The following is a 13,090-nucleotide window of genomic DNA, read 5'->3' as shown; positions in this document are numbered from 1 at the left end:
GGTGGTACAGAGGTTAAAGTGCTCAGCTGCAAACTGAAAGGTCAGTGGTTGAACCCACCAGATGCTCCGTGGGAGAAAGATGTGGCAGTCTGCTTCTGTAAAGATTACAGCCTTGGAAGCCCTATGGGGCAGTTCTACTCTGCATGTGGACTCGCTCTAGGTCAAATCGACTTGATGGCAACGGGTTTGGTTTGGTGGTTTCTCTGCCAGCTGCCACAGGGCAACCACAAACATTGATGCAACTCCAGCTACGTTCTGATATTAAAACATAAAATGTCAGGGAATTCAATGCAGAGGAAAGTTAATTTGCAGCATTGCTGTTTACTCAGATGTCTTAGAAAAGCCTCCCATTGGTTAGTGGTGAAGACAGTTGACCCCCCTCTAACCATTAACCAGCAGGAAAGCTGGAAAACAAGATTTATTGGCAGCTGCATCCTGCCTGCTTACTGTACACCTGGGAGAACCCAGGACAGTAGGGTCCAGGACAGTAGGATCCAGCCAGTAGGAGCAGCTGCAGCCCACAGCCAACCGTGAGTAACACCTGGGAACCACTGTCCCTTCTGTTCTTGGCAGGCCCCTAAACAAAACAGCACCATCAGCTTGCTTGTTTCACATATAGAGAGATGGAGATACATAAAGTAATATATGCATATATATATATATATATTTTTTTTTAATGGGCATTGAGCAGTAGGGCAGACAGCAGTGGTGTCAGAAACCAAGTGGAGGATTTCGCTGTCTGTGGCTCATCCACAGAGGTTTAGATTTCCCCTGGGCTCCTGTCTCACAGAGGCGACACTGAGGGCTGTCACTAAGAGCCATTCATTCCCATCCCTTGCCATGACTGAGGCTCCTAAGCCCATCGGGACAATGACAGTCACAAAGCAGGAGTCTGAGAGCACGCACAAGGACTGGCACCCAGCAGTGCCCCTGCTGGAGGACTCCAGCCCCAAGCACAGAGCAGAGGGCCCTCTGCAGAGCTGCACGCGCCCTCCTGGCCCATAGCTCCTCACTCATGACCTGGACAAGGATGATGCCGATAGGACAGGATTATTGCATAAGAACACATGGTTAGGAAATCTAAATACGGGAGGCCTGGCCCATAGTAGCATTTGTGAAAATGGAAAACAGTGGGTTTTTTACCTCAGAAAGAGGGAACAAGAAGCACATGCTTAAAATACAATTCATGAATAATATCGCTACTCTGCATTTTGGCATCGCTGGGTCCTTTCCAAAGAGTTTCTTCATTCATTGTCTTGCTTTCTGGAGAGAAAGGCAGCACCGCAGGCCACAAGCCCTGAAGCCAGACGCCAGGGTTGGATCTCTGCCTCATTTTCCTCCTCTGTAAAATGGGCCCAGGATGACCCATTAAATGAGGACACTTAGGTAACAGCTATCACCACCAATCTGGTGAGGGGGTAGAGCTTTAATTCAGATCTTGGAGGATTAACACCAAAAGGAACGAGGTACAAAATCTGCCCGAGGCCGTGGGAAGGGGGAAGGAAAGACCGGGAGGGGAGGAGAAAGGAAGGGAGACAGGGGAAGGGGAAGGGGCCATGTTTGAGGCCTGCCCACCTGGCTCTAGGCTGCCAGCTGCACATGGTCCTTGCAGGGACAGTTGTGGAAGTGATGGTGCTAAAGCAGAGAGTCCACTGCAGAGTGACAAGGGCAGTGACAGAAGACAGGGGAAGGGACTTCCAGGACAAGACCTAGGACCTGAGTCCCAAAGGACAAGAGGGAGTAAGCCAGGCAAGGGAGGGAAGGGATGCTTCTACCCAGGGTTGGCCCAGCCTGCCACATGGGGCAGTGCTGGAACCAGGCCATCTTGTCCTCAGCTCCCCAGCCTGGCTCCACCCCACCCCCACAGAGAGATGAAAGTCTGGAGGGGGGGCCCAGACCACAGCCTGGGTGTGGCTGAAGCTTCCATGGGCCAGATATGAGGCTGGTGTCAGATTTGGGTGTGGCTGTTACCGGGGACTGGGTCAGGAGGACTCCCTGGGCCATGTTATCAAGCTTCAGCCTCGGCTGTGGACAGTGGGAAGTCATTGAAAGTTCTTCAGCAGGAGAAAGCCCAATCAGCCTGAAATCTAGAAAGATCTTGTAGGTTCTTGGCCCAAACATGCCACAGGCTGCAGAGGGGAGAAGGGCTGAGGGACCGTGGCAGGAGGCAGGGAGCCAAGGCAGGGGCCCTACTCAGTCCTGGAAGCCATGTGCACGGGAACTGGAGAGGAGGAGACCGACATAAAAAAAAAAAAAAAGATAAAATGGGCAGTGTGGGTACTATTAGCTCTCTTATACTGAGGAAAATGAGGTAGAGAGATTAAATAGCCCGTCCCATGTCGCTGGGATCCTAATCCAGTTTAGTCGCAATGAAACCCAGGGAAATGAAAGAATTGTCCCGAGGACGCAGGGAGACGCAGCAATCTCAGCCTGACCCCAGACTTGGGGTTCCAGGGGAGCAAACATCTGGCGGGGGCCGCGTGGTGGCCAGCTGTGCTCCTTTCCCCAAGTCAAGAAATGCGGAGCTCAGAGCGGCCGGCAGGGGGCGTTTCCCACGTGTGATTGAAGACACGCCTGTTGGGAGAGGGCTGAGGGGGTCCGTGGGGTGTTTTCTGTTGTCTCTCCTGAGGGTTCCGTTCTGGAACTTACCAGGAAACGGATCTTGGAGTGTTCTGGAGCGGGCCAGTGGTTCCCATGCTTTGGGGTGCACGACAGTCTTCCGACGCTTTTTTAAAAGTGGATTGCCAGTCCCTCCCAGGAGCGGTGGTTTCCGCAGGTGGCAGGTGCCAGGACACCGTATTTAAGGTGATACAGGTGGTATCATAGAGCACAGTGCTCTGGAGCCCCGGCCTTGCAGACAGAGCGTCCACTCACTGATGCTGACCTTGGGTCGATATTCAGCCTAAGCCCCAGCCTCCACCTGTATAACATCAGGCTAGTATCTCACAGGTCGGTGTTTTGATGAGGGCTACATGGGAGAATGTAGGCACATAACATCTAGATCAGGGCGGGGCACCTGGATAAAAGCCAAAACCAAAGCCATGAATTTGATTCCAACTCACGGCGACTCCATGTGTTAAAGAGTAGAGCTGCCCCTTCGGGTTTTCTGGGCTGTTATCTTTACAGAAGCAGATCGCCAGGCCTTTCTTCTGTAGGGCAGCTGGATGGATTCAAATTACCAACCTTTACGTTAGTAGTTGAGCACAAACCACTTGCGCCACCCAGGGACCTGGGCACCTGGATAAACTCGAAAACCTGTTGCCATCCAGTCGATTCTGCCTCACGGCAACCCTATAAGATGAAGTAGAAATTCCCTATAGGGTTTCCAAGGAGCAGCTGGTGGATTTGAACGTTTTGGTTTGCTCTTAACCACTGCGCCACCAGGGTTCTGGCACCTGGATGGCACTTGGTAAATTGTAGCTGGTGGGATTCACACCTTTACATGGGGAAACTGAGGCCCAGAGCCCTTCCCTGACTTTCCCCAGGTCACACAGCCATTGTGGCAGAAGGAACAGGGCTCCAGCTGGGTCTCCTGCCCCCAACCCCCACCCCAGTCCACCTGCCCCACTAGCTGGGTGGCCACGCCCTCTAACCAGCACTCCTGACTTGGCAGGGCCTGATCTTCCAGGGCAATGCTGCTTATCCGGTACACCTGCCTCCTTTGGCTGTACACCAGTGGTTTCTGGGGCACCCGGGCAGAGGACCCCAGCCTTGACGTAGATGTGAGAAGCCCTCACCGTGGCCTGGCCCCAGCCAATGTCGACTTTGCCTTTAGCCTGTATAAGCACCTGGTGGCCTCAGCTCCTGGCAGGAATGTCTTCATCTCTCCCGTGAGCATCTCCATGGCCTTGGCCATGATGTCCCTGGGCGCCAGTGGCTTCACACGGACCCAGCTCCTCCAGGGCCTAGGCTTCAACCTCACTGAGACGCCTGAGGCCGAGATCCACCGGGGCTTCCAGCACCTCCACCGTCTCCTAAGAGAGTCAGACACCAGCTTGGAAATGACTCTGGGCAATGCCTTGTTCCTCGACCACCGCCTGGAGCTGCTGGAGTCCTTCTCAGCAGACATCAAGCACTACTATGGGTCAGAGGCCTTGGCCACAGATTTCCAGGACTGGGTTCGAGCTAGCAGACAGATGAATGAGTACGTCAAGAATAAGACGCAGGGGAAGGTTGTGGATTTATTTCCGGAGCTGGACAGCCCAGTCTCCCTCATCCTGGTCAACTACATCTTCTTGAAAGGTACACCCTACCTACCCCATTCAGACAAAGGCCCATCCATCATTTCTAAGAATAGTAACAGCAGGGTAATCACCATTTGCTTCTAGCCACAAGGCAACCCTTCCAGCTCTCAAATCCCAGACTTCCTTAGAAGGATGGTTTGAGAGCCCTTCAATTATCCTACTTGCTGTGAGACAGATGGACTATGAGTTGACGCTCAGGTGGTATCCCTTGTCAGAGAGGTCATAACAATGGACCAGGCACCAGCTCCCAGGTGCCCAGGCTCCACGTCCACTGCTCTCTCCTTGTCCTCCAGCATCTCCCCGTTGTCTCCATTAGTAGCCATTACAGGGGGTCTGAGGCTGGCTCAGAACTCAGGGTTTTGGCCACACAGTGCATAGGTCCTGAGGCACAGGCGGTGGGATGGAGAAGGGTCTGCCTGGAGCTATGCTCTGGCCACCTCTAGGTAGCCTCAGCTGGGAAATGGTGGCCTCCCAAAGGCTCAGGACTTGAGGTCAAGAGCAGCCAGGACACCTGGGACCTGCTGGGCTCAGGGTCCTAAGTCATCTCTAGAGCTGAGGAGCCTTTACCTAGAGCAGAGGAGGCCCTGGCAGGCCTCAACCTGTGTCTCTAAATTTAGGAGAGCCTAGGCACTGGTGGTTCAGTGGTGAATTTTCCCTTCCACGTGAGAGCCCCAGGTTCGATTCCCGGCCAATGCACCTCACACGCAGCCACCACCCGTCTACCACTGGAAGCTTGTGTTGCTTTGATGCTGAAGAGGTTTCGGTGGAGGCTCCAGATTAAGATGAAGTAGGAAGAAAGGCCTGGTGATCTACTTCTGAAAATCAGCCAGTGCAAACCCTCTGGATCAAACAGTCCTATCCTGTTGCACACAGGGTTGCCATGAGTTGGGGGCTGACTTGACAGCAGCTAACAACGCAGTTTGTTTGGAATAACGTCAGATGGGCTAGTGCGTGAACATTACCACCAGGCAGGCTTGGCTCAGTCTAAGGAAAAATTACATTCCCACTAGAGCTGCCCAGTAATGGGGTGTCCCCTTTGTGAGGGTAGTGAGTTCCTCATCATGAGATGACCAAATGGGCTGGCTGACAACATAGTGGAACATGGTAGAGGGGATTTGAGGCCAGTAGGGGTTGGAGTAGGTGACCTTGAAGGGGCCTTCTCACCCTGACTTGGCCACGCAGGAAATGTGATTTTGTACCCAAGGGGCAAAGCTGTGTAGTCAGGACCCTCCAGGGGGCCACGGGAGCAATTTTCCCTAAGTACAATCGACTGGGCCTGCCAGGCTGCCTGTCTGGGCCTCTGTGACCAGGATGCCAAGAGGTGGGTATAGAATGGATGGCCTGTCCCCTCAAACCCTCCTGGAGAGCTTAGGCTCACAGCCTGAATCCAGCACTGCCTCCGAAAGAACCCGAGCCAGCTGCTGCTGAGCCAGCTCCAACCACGGAGACCCCGTGTGTTACAGGGTAGAACTGCTCCACAGGGTTTTCTTGACTAATCTTTACGGGAGCAGATCACCAGTCCTTTCTTCCAGGTGCCTCTGGGTGGGTTTGAATCACCAACCTTTCTGTTAGTAGCCCGGCATTTAACCATTTGCACCACCAGGTTTGCTAGTGCCACCTCCTGCATCCTCAAACACGGGACCCCCTCCAGGCCAGGGGGAGAATGAGGCAAAGTCTGGTTTCTGTGAATCCTAGAAGTCAGTCTCAGGAGCAGAGCTAATTCTCCCAACCATTTCGGGGAGGTGGAAGACAGACCGCCTTACACCTCCAAGAATGTTTGATTTTACCAGGAAACACAGCTCTCACGGGGCATTCCAGTGTGAGGGAGGGCTGCTGCCTCATTGTCTGACCTGCGGTTCCCTCCCTGGGTGTGAGCCCTGCTCCACATGCCACTGCTTCCTGCTTTCCAAACCCTCCTTCCTCCCCCAGGCACATGGGTTCAACCCTTCGACCCGGAGAGCACCTCAGAGGAGGACTTCCATGTGAGCGAGACAGCCACAGTGAAGGTGCCAATGATGTTCCAGTGGGACACCATCAAGTACCTTAATGACTCAGTGCTTCCCTGCCAGCTAGTTCAGCTGGACTACACAGGCAACGGGACCGTCTTCTTCATTCTTCCGGATGAGGGGGAGATGGACACAGTCATCTCTGCACTGAGCCGGCACACGATTCAGAGGTGGTCCGACTCCCTGAGCTTGGGGTAAGCCCTGGGCCAGTCGTGCAATGTCTACAGTAAATGTGGTCCCAGGAAGTGGGCTGGTGGAAACAGGAGTGCCTGGGTGCCCCTCTGCCCACAGACTCACCCTCCATGCTGCTAGGTCCCCAAAAGCCATGCCTGGGATTCTCCCATCTAGAGGCCATACTTATTTATCGATCCGTCGCACAGAGCTACTCTGGAGTATCCCATAAAGTGCGGTCGTTCCCCCTAACCTGTAAGGTTAACAGTCACCCTCTGTGTTATCACACGTTTGCATCATTTTCTTAAACCTAGCTCACCCAGCCCCCCACTTGTCAATTTCATTATCTTGCTTACCTGAAACCAAGCACTGCTAAAGATTCAGGACCTCCATAAAAATATAATGAAAATGGCCTCCAAATGGTTCTAAAGTCAGGCAGGGTCTAAGTCTTCTTCCATCCACCAATCAGTAAACAAGAAAGTGAGGCCCTACAAGGGCAACAAGTAAAAAGAGAGCAGAGGTGCGCACGCTGGTGCTCAGGGCTGGAGGCACCTCTGAACCAACAACAGACCCTCCTCTCTACCCCCAGACCTAGTTCAGGGGCAGGTACACAGTAGGCACTCAGGGGTTGGCTGAGCACCACTGAGCAATGAATGAACTCTTCATCCCCCCCTGCCCCCCTCCCCAGACACCTCTGAGTTAGATGGCAATTGAATTTATGGCCCAGCGTGTGTCCAGCCCCACTCCTCACCTCGGGGGAGGGAGGTGAAGTTCTTGAGAACACGGTCCTCATTCTCGGGGAAGTTCAAGTTCTGTCTGGGGCCAGCAATCAGAATAACGCCAACCAACGCAGAAACTCATGGCAGGTGGGGACCCAGGGGACCAGGGAGGGGTCCCTTGGATCTGGAGAAGCCCAGGAAGGCTCCTGGAGCAGGTAGCATCTCATTCATCCATTCATTCAATAAACAAACAGAAGCGCCTATGTGCCATGCATTAGACTAAACACAAGAGATAAAATGGTGAAAAAGAAAAACTATGGGCTTCAAAGACATGTACTCTAGAGCAGAAAGCAGATGCCGGTGTAGTTAACAGTACTGCAAAGACGTAAGTTCTCTCAAAGGGGCAGGGGGCAGCTGTGTGCGAAGTCCCCCTGTCTCCGCCTGGGGGACTGGAGACAAGGCAGCAGAATAGATTGCTTTGCTTCACATTGTGCCTTAAGCCTGGGTGGGAGTTCAGCGTTCAGCCAGTAGGAAGCAGCCCCTAGGGCTTGCCGGGAACAGGGAAGGGTAGCAACAAGTCGGGGTGGCCATGCTGTGGAAACAGAAGGCAAGCAAGCCCACACTTGGGGCTCCTGCAATGCTGGGCAGCAGCAACAAACGAGACAAATTCAGCTTGGGTGACCTTTGTAAGCCAAGAATTTCATACAAAATCTAGAAAGCAGCTCTTCTACTCTATTACACATGGAAGCTTCGAGTAATTTTGAAAAATCAGCCACTGAAAGCCCTGTGGAGCGCAGCTCTACTCTGACAACACGTGGGGTTGCTGTGAGTCAGAACCGACTCAATGGCAACTGGTTAGTCGGGGCTCAGTGTTTCTGAAGTGGCTGCGTCTCCAGTTTGGTGAGTGGACGTGGAAGTGCCTCGGGGAAGCATGGTGTGGTCTGTGTTTTGGGAAGATCCCCTGTAGCGATGTGGGGGACATAGAAGTGTTCTTAGAGATTGCAAACCTTTGAGAGTGTGTGTGTCATATGCACACACTCGTGCACACGTGCATGTGTGAGCCTGTGCTCGGGGTAGAGTGAGCTATGTAGGGGATCCATGTGCCAGCGCCACCATTTTAACTCTTCACCACCCCTGCTCCCCAAAGTGAACCTGCAGTTTAGGTGTAATACCACCAGGTGGTGACAATGCACCCCAAACCAAAACCAAACCAGTTGCTGTTGTCAATTCTGACTCACAGTGACCCTACTGGACAGAGCAGAACGGCCCCATAGGGTTTCCAAGGCTGTAGTCCTTAAAGAAGCAGACTGCCACATCTTTCTGCCATGGAGCAGCTGGTAGGTTGTACCTTTAGCCCTATTAATTGATTGGGCATGAATTCTCACTCCATCTCGATGATGTCCACCTCATCCCAGAAAATTGACCCTGTGGTTCTTCACTTCCACCCACCGCCACGCCCTTCCCCCACACTCACCCCACCCAGCATCACCCTCCACCGTGCCCTTCAGCGCACCGAGCCTCGTCATTCGTCAGGTCCAGGGAAGCCTCCTGCCCACTCACAGGTACCCTCCCCTCTCAAGCATTTCTCCCAGAGTCCACTTACCTGCTGCTGTGTGGTGGCCACAGCTACCATGGTGAGGCAGAGGGTTCAGTACAAAGCTGGGGCTTGGCAGCCACTGGTCCTGGTGTCATCGCATTTGGCTGCTCCCCGCCCTGTCCGCCCTCCGCCCTCTGCTCTGATCCAGCTTCCAGTAGGGGGTGCTGCTACTCAAGGGACTAATGGAACTTCTCTAGAGACCATTTTCTTAAATGCCCAATGGTCCTCGCCCACTACAACATCTGAACAGCAATGTGACTTGAATGTATCATAGATGAAATCCGCTCAGAGGAAGGACTGAGAATTTGTAATTCAATCCTGCCTGTTGCCCAGTCCCCTCCCCTGTCCCAGAAGAGCAATTCAGGCTGGGCAGAGGCCTGGAGGGACCACATGGGAGGTGGGGGATCCGGCTGGAGAAGAGGGCCCCTCTCTCCACGCCAGGCACACAAGGGGGACGTCTAACCACCTGCTTGCCCCCAAACAGCCAGTTGCACCTGTACATCCCAAAGGTCTCCATCTCTGGAGTGTATGACCTCAGGGGCGTTCTGGGGGACATGGGCATGACAGATCTGTTCACCAACCAGGCAAACTTCTCAGGCATCGCCCATGAGGCCCAGCTGAGGGTGTCGAAGGTAAGTGTCTCAGGAGCCCCTCTTTTTTATTTTTCCCAAATTCACAACAAAAACAATCAGCAACACTGAGCCCAGTGAGTGTTCAAGAGCTCCAGGTCGTGTCCAGCCCCTCATTTTACAACGGGCTTAACGGAGGTTCAGCAAGAAAATGTGACCTCCCCAAGGCCACACAGGAAGCTAGTGACGGGGAGGGCCATGTCCCAGGTCACCTATCCCACCAGACCACATAGAGGGGGTTCTGTGGAAGACGAAGTTGTCATGGCAACACTGTGAGCAGTCCCAGCAGAAAGAAGCAGGGAAACTCAGAGCTGTCCAACTGAGACCACATTGAACTTTGTACCCAATGACATCCATTATCTTCACCGTTCAGTTTGATGTCGTTAGTCATTCATTCACTCAGAAAATGAATGAACACCTACTGTGTGCCCCAAACTGTGCTGCTGGGCACTTCGGAAGCCTCCACCACCCAGACACATCCCCTGCCCTCACAGATCTTACAGTCCTGGGGGGTGACAAAGCACGAAAAGGGGGCAGGAGATAGTGGTAGTGGCAGCAGCCCCTGCCCCCAGCACAAGGATTTTTCAACCACTGTGGTGCTCAGCACACAGTGTGTGCTAGGTAAGATGCATCTTGTGGGAGTGAATTGAGTCAGTATGGCTACCTCCTTATGTTGTTGTGTGCTGTCGAGTTGATTCCAATTCATAGTGCCCCACAGGGTTTCCTAGGCTGAAATCCTTTCAGGAGCGGATTGCCAGGTCTTTCTCCCACAGAGCCAGCCTTCAGTTACCTGCCAAGCACTTAACCGTTGTGCCGCCAGGGCTCCTTACCTCCCTGTGAGGTGTCATTATCCCAGTTTCACAGAGGAGAGATCTGGGGTGGGGAGGATGTATAAGGGTTTGGGCCCAGGAAAGACGAAAAGCTCGCCCACAGCCACAGAGCTAGTAACAGACATTTGACCTCAGGCCTATTCGACTCAAAGCCTCCTGTTCTTAAGACTTACGCAGGGGTTCCAGCCCCAGCACAGCTTCTTCCCAGCCACATGCGCCTACTTCTGCATCCCGAGAGCTTCCAGTTCCTTGCTGTAGAGTCAGTGAGCACTCACTCAACATCAGCTGCTGGTCTTAGCTGGGTGATGATCTGTCTAAGCCTTCGGACCAAGCTAGTCAAGCCTTTTGCTGATTTCAGAACCCCTTCTAATTCTGCTCACAAAGAGGGACATTTCAACAGTCAGAGATGTCACCCTAGGTTCTTTAGGGTTTTTCCATACAGAGTGGCAGTTTCCATCAATCAAACCCTAGTGTTTATTTGGCAGAGTGGAAAAGGAGTGGGGTCTTGGAAAAGGCAGACCCCTCTTTCTCTAGCAGTCCAAGACCCAGTAAGGGGCACCCAATATGAACTTGGAAGACCAGCTATTCCCACGAGACCCTTAATCTGTTATGGGCTCAACCTGACCTTTTTATAGGGAAGAAGGAAAAAGACATGACCATGACAGAGCAGACAAGCTATTTATTGGGGCCAAAGCATTGACAGTCCATACAGGTGGGGGACGGTCCCCACATCAGGAGGTCTGCCAGAGGCAAGCGTACAGGGAGCCACCAGAAGAGTAGAGTGCATGGAAACCCTCAGGAAAGAGAGAAGGGAAGGGCTTATGTGCCCTAAACCATGTTGTCCTGCCCCAAAGTGGGGGTTTCTGGGTCAGAGAACTGAAAGGGCAGCAGCACTCTAGGGTCCTTAAAAACCCATTGCCATCAAGTGGATTCTGACTCAGTGACTCTATAGGACAAGGCAGAACTGCCCCCATAGGGTTTCCAAGGCTGTAAATCTTTATCTTACAAGACCCTAAAACAGGATTTTATCTCTATGAGCTGGAATCAACTCAGTGGCGATGGGTTTGGGTTTTTTTTGGTTTCAGGCTAGTAGATGTTGGGTGCAGTTTCTCGGGGTATGTAAAGCAGGCAGTCTCTAAGTGGCTAAAAATATGCTTCTTTGGGCTGTTGTTCAAACAGCTGGATGTGCACAAATCTGAGCTTGGTGCCGTGGGCTCTTTTTGAGCTGATGGGCCTCAGCTTGCTGCGAAGAAGTAAACAACCTGGGGCCAATACACAGAGACCATTTTTGGCTCATTTATAGAACAGGCCTGAGCGTTAGCCCTGGGGCTGCCACTTAGATGAGGAGCCAGCAAGTGACCTGCTCTGAGCCCAGCTTCACCATCCACGGAGCTGAATGTGGGAGGCAGGGCCCCAGTGCCGAGGCCTGCCGAGCTCCTTACACTTGGCGGGGGCCAACCACCTGTCTCTGGTCCACACCCAACAGGTGGTCCACAAGGCCGTGCTGCACCTGGACGAGACGGGAGTGAAGGCAGCCATCGCCCCTGGGGGAGGCCTAAAGCTGATGACCTCGATGGCCAAGCCTCACAGCATCAAATTCAACCGGCCCTTCATCATCACCATCTTCGACCACTTCACGTGGAGCAGCATTTTCCTGGGCAAGGTTGTGAGCCCAACCTGAGGGTACGCCTGTCTGGAGAGCCGGCACCATCTGACTTGGGGTACCAGGGACCCCACGGAAATGTTCTGGGGAGTGAGAGATGTCTCCCATCTTCTCCAGGTTCTCCTTTATCTAACCAGGGTCATTTTTACCTTTTAAACTTCTTGTAATAAAAAAGCATCCTTGCAGCTTTGATGGTGTGTGTGCTAGAAGGTGGGGGGAATGGGCATTCTGGGGGTGACATGATTAGGAAGAGGTTTTTGGAAAGCAGAAGCCCTGGTGGGGCAGTGGTTAAGCACTCAGCTGTTAACTGAAAGGTTGGCAGTTCAAACTCGCCAGCCACTCTGAGGGAGAAGATGTGGCAGTCTGCTTCTGTAAAGATTTACAGCCTTGGGAACCCTATGGAGCAGCTCTACTCTGTTCTATAGGGTGGCTATGAGTCGGGATCAACTTGACAGCAGTGGATAAGTTATTTAGAAGCCCTGGGAGCAGCAGCTCCTTCTGCCGACAAGCCCGCCCCGCTCACCTGGCAGGTGTGGGTGGATATGCTGCCCCAGATTTGGCATGAGCCGGTGCAGTGGGTGTAGTGTGGGAAACAGCCAGGCTTCACGGTGAGTGGCCTGGGGCCGAAACCCAGCCAGGTCCCTGAGAAGTGAGATACTGAAGCTCCGTGCCTTTCCTTGGGAGCCCCTGGGTGGTGCAAACGATTAAGTGCTCAGTTACTAAACAAAAGGCTGGTGGTTTGAGTCCTCCCAGAGGCACTTCAGAAGACAGGCCTGGTGACCTACCTGGGGATTACCAAATCAGCCACCGAAACCCTGTGGAACACAGTTTTAGTCTGAAACACATGTGGTCGCCATGAGTGGGCATCGACCCAACAGCAACTGTTGTTTTTTTTTGGTGGGGGGGTGGAGTTGGACAGGGGATTGGAATGTTTCTGGAATCGCATCTGAGGGGCTGATTTTGAAGCCTGTTGTGGGTAAGCAGTGCAGTGTCACTCGGGAGGGATGGGAGAAGACTTACAGATGTGTGGGATCAGTTCTACCATTCACTGGTTCTATTACACAAGGCACGCTGAAGCCAAACCTCTGGGGGAGGGACTCAGCTGGGGCCATCACAAGGGAGCTGCCCTACCCCTAAACCAATCAACCACGGCCCTGGGAGTCCACCCACAAAAAGCACCCACGATCCCACCCCTCCCAGCACCAGTAACCCTGTTTCTACTTGCAGCTTT

The 13,090-nt window shown here is 53.1% G+C and overlaps 1 protein-coding gene across 1 annotated transcript; it reads left to right on the top strand.

The window, feature by feature from the left end:
* Positions 1 to 3,632: 3,632 nt before the first annotated feature.
* SERPINA6 (serpin family A member 6) lies at positions 3,633 to 11,877 on the top strand. Its single transcript, XM_049898186.1, has 4 exons — positions 3,633 to 4,242; positions 6,174 to 6,444; positions 9,222 to 9,369; positions 11,683 to 11,877. The coding sequence occupies exons 1-4, from the start codon at positions 3,633 to 3,635 to the stop codon at positions 11,875 to 11,877; spliced, it is 1,224 nt and encodes a 407-aa protein (XP_049754143.1).
* Positions 11,878 to 13,090: the final 1,213 nt, after the last annotated feature.

The sequence above is a fragment of the Elephas maximus genome, chromosome 10 (assembly GCF_024166365.1).
Source record: "Elephas maximus indicus isolate mEleMax1 chromosome 10, mEleMax1 primary haplotype, whole genome shotgun sequence".
Classification (NCBI taxonomy): domain Eukaryota; kingdom Metazoa; phylum Chordata; class Mammalia; order Proboscidea; family Elephantidae; genus Elephas; species Elephas maximus.
Note: the sequence above shows the minus strand (reverse complement) of the source record. Positions and strands in the feature narration are given on the sequence as shown.

Bases quoted from the DNA above. Each gene is read 5' to 3' on its own strand.
- SERPINA6 (XM_049898186.1), top strand. From the start codon at position 3,633: ATGCTGCTTATCCGGTACACCTGCCTCCTTTGGCTGTACACCAGTGGT. The intron at 4,243-6,173 runs GTACACCCTACC...TTCCTCCCCCAG, and splicing joins CAACTACATCTTCTTGAAAG to GCACATGGGTTCAACCCTTC. The intron at 6,445-9,221 runs GTAAGCCCTGGG...GCCCCCAAACAG, and splicing joins TCCGACTCCCTGAGCTTGGG to CCAGTTGCACCTGTACATCC.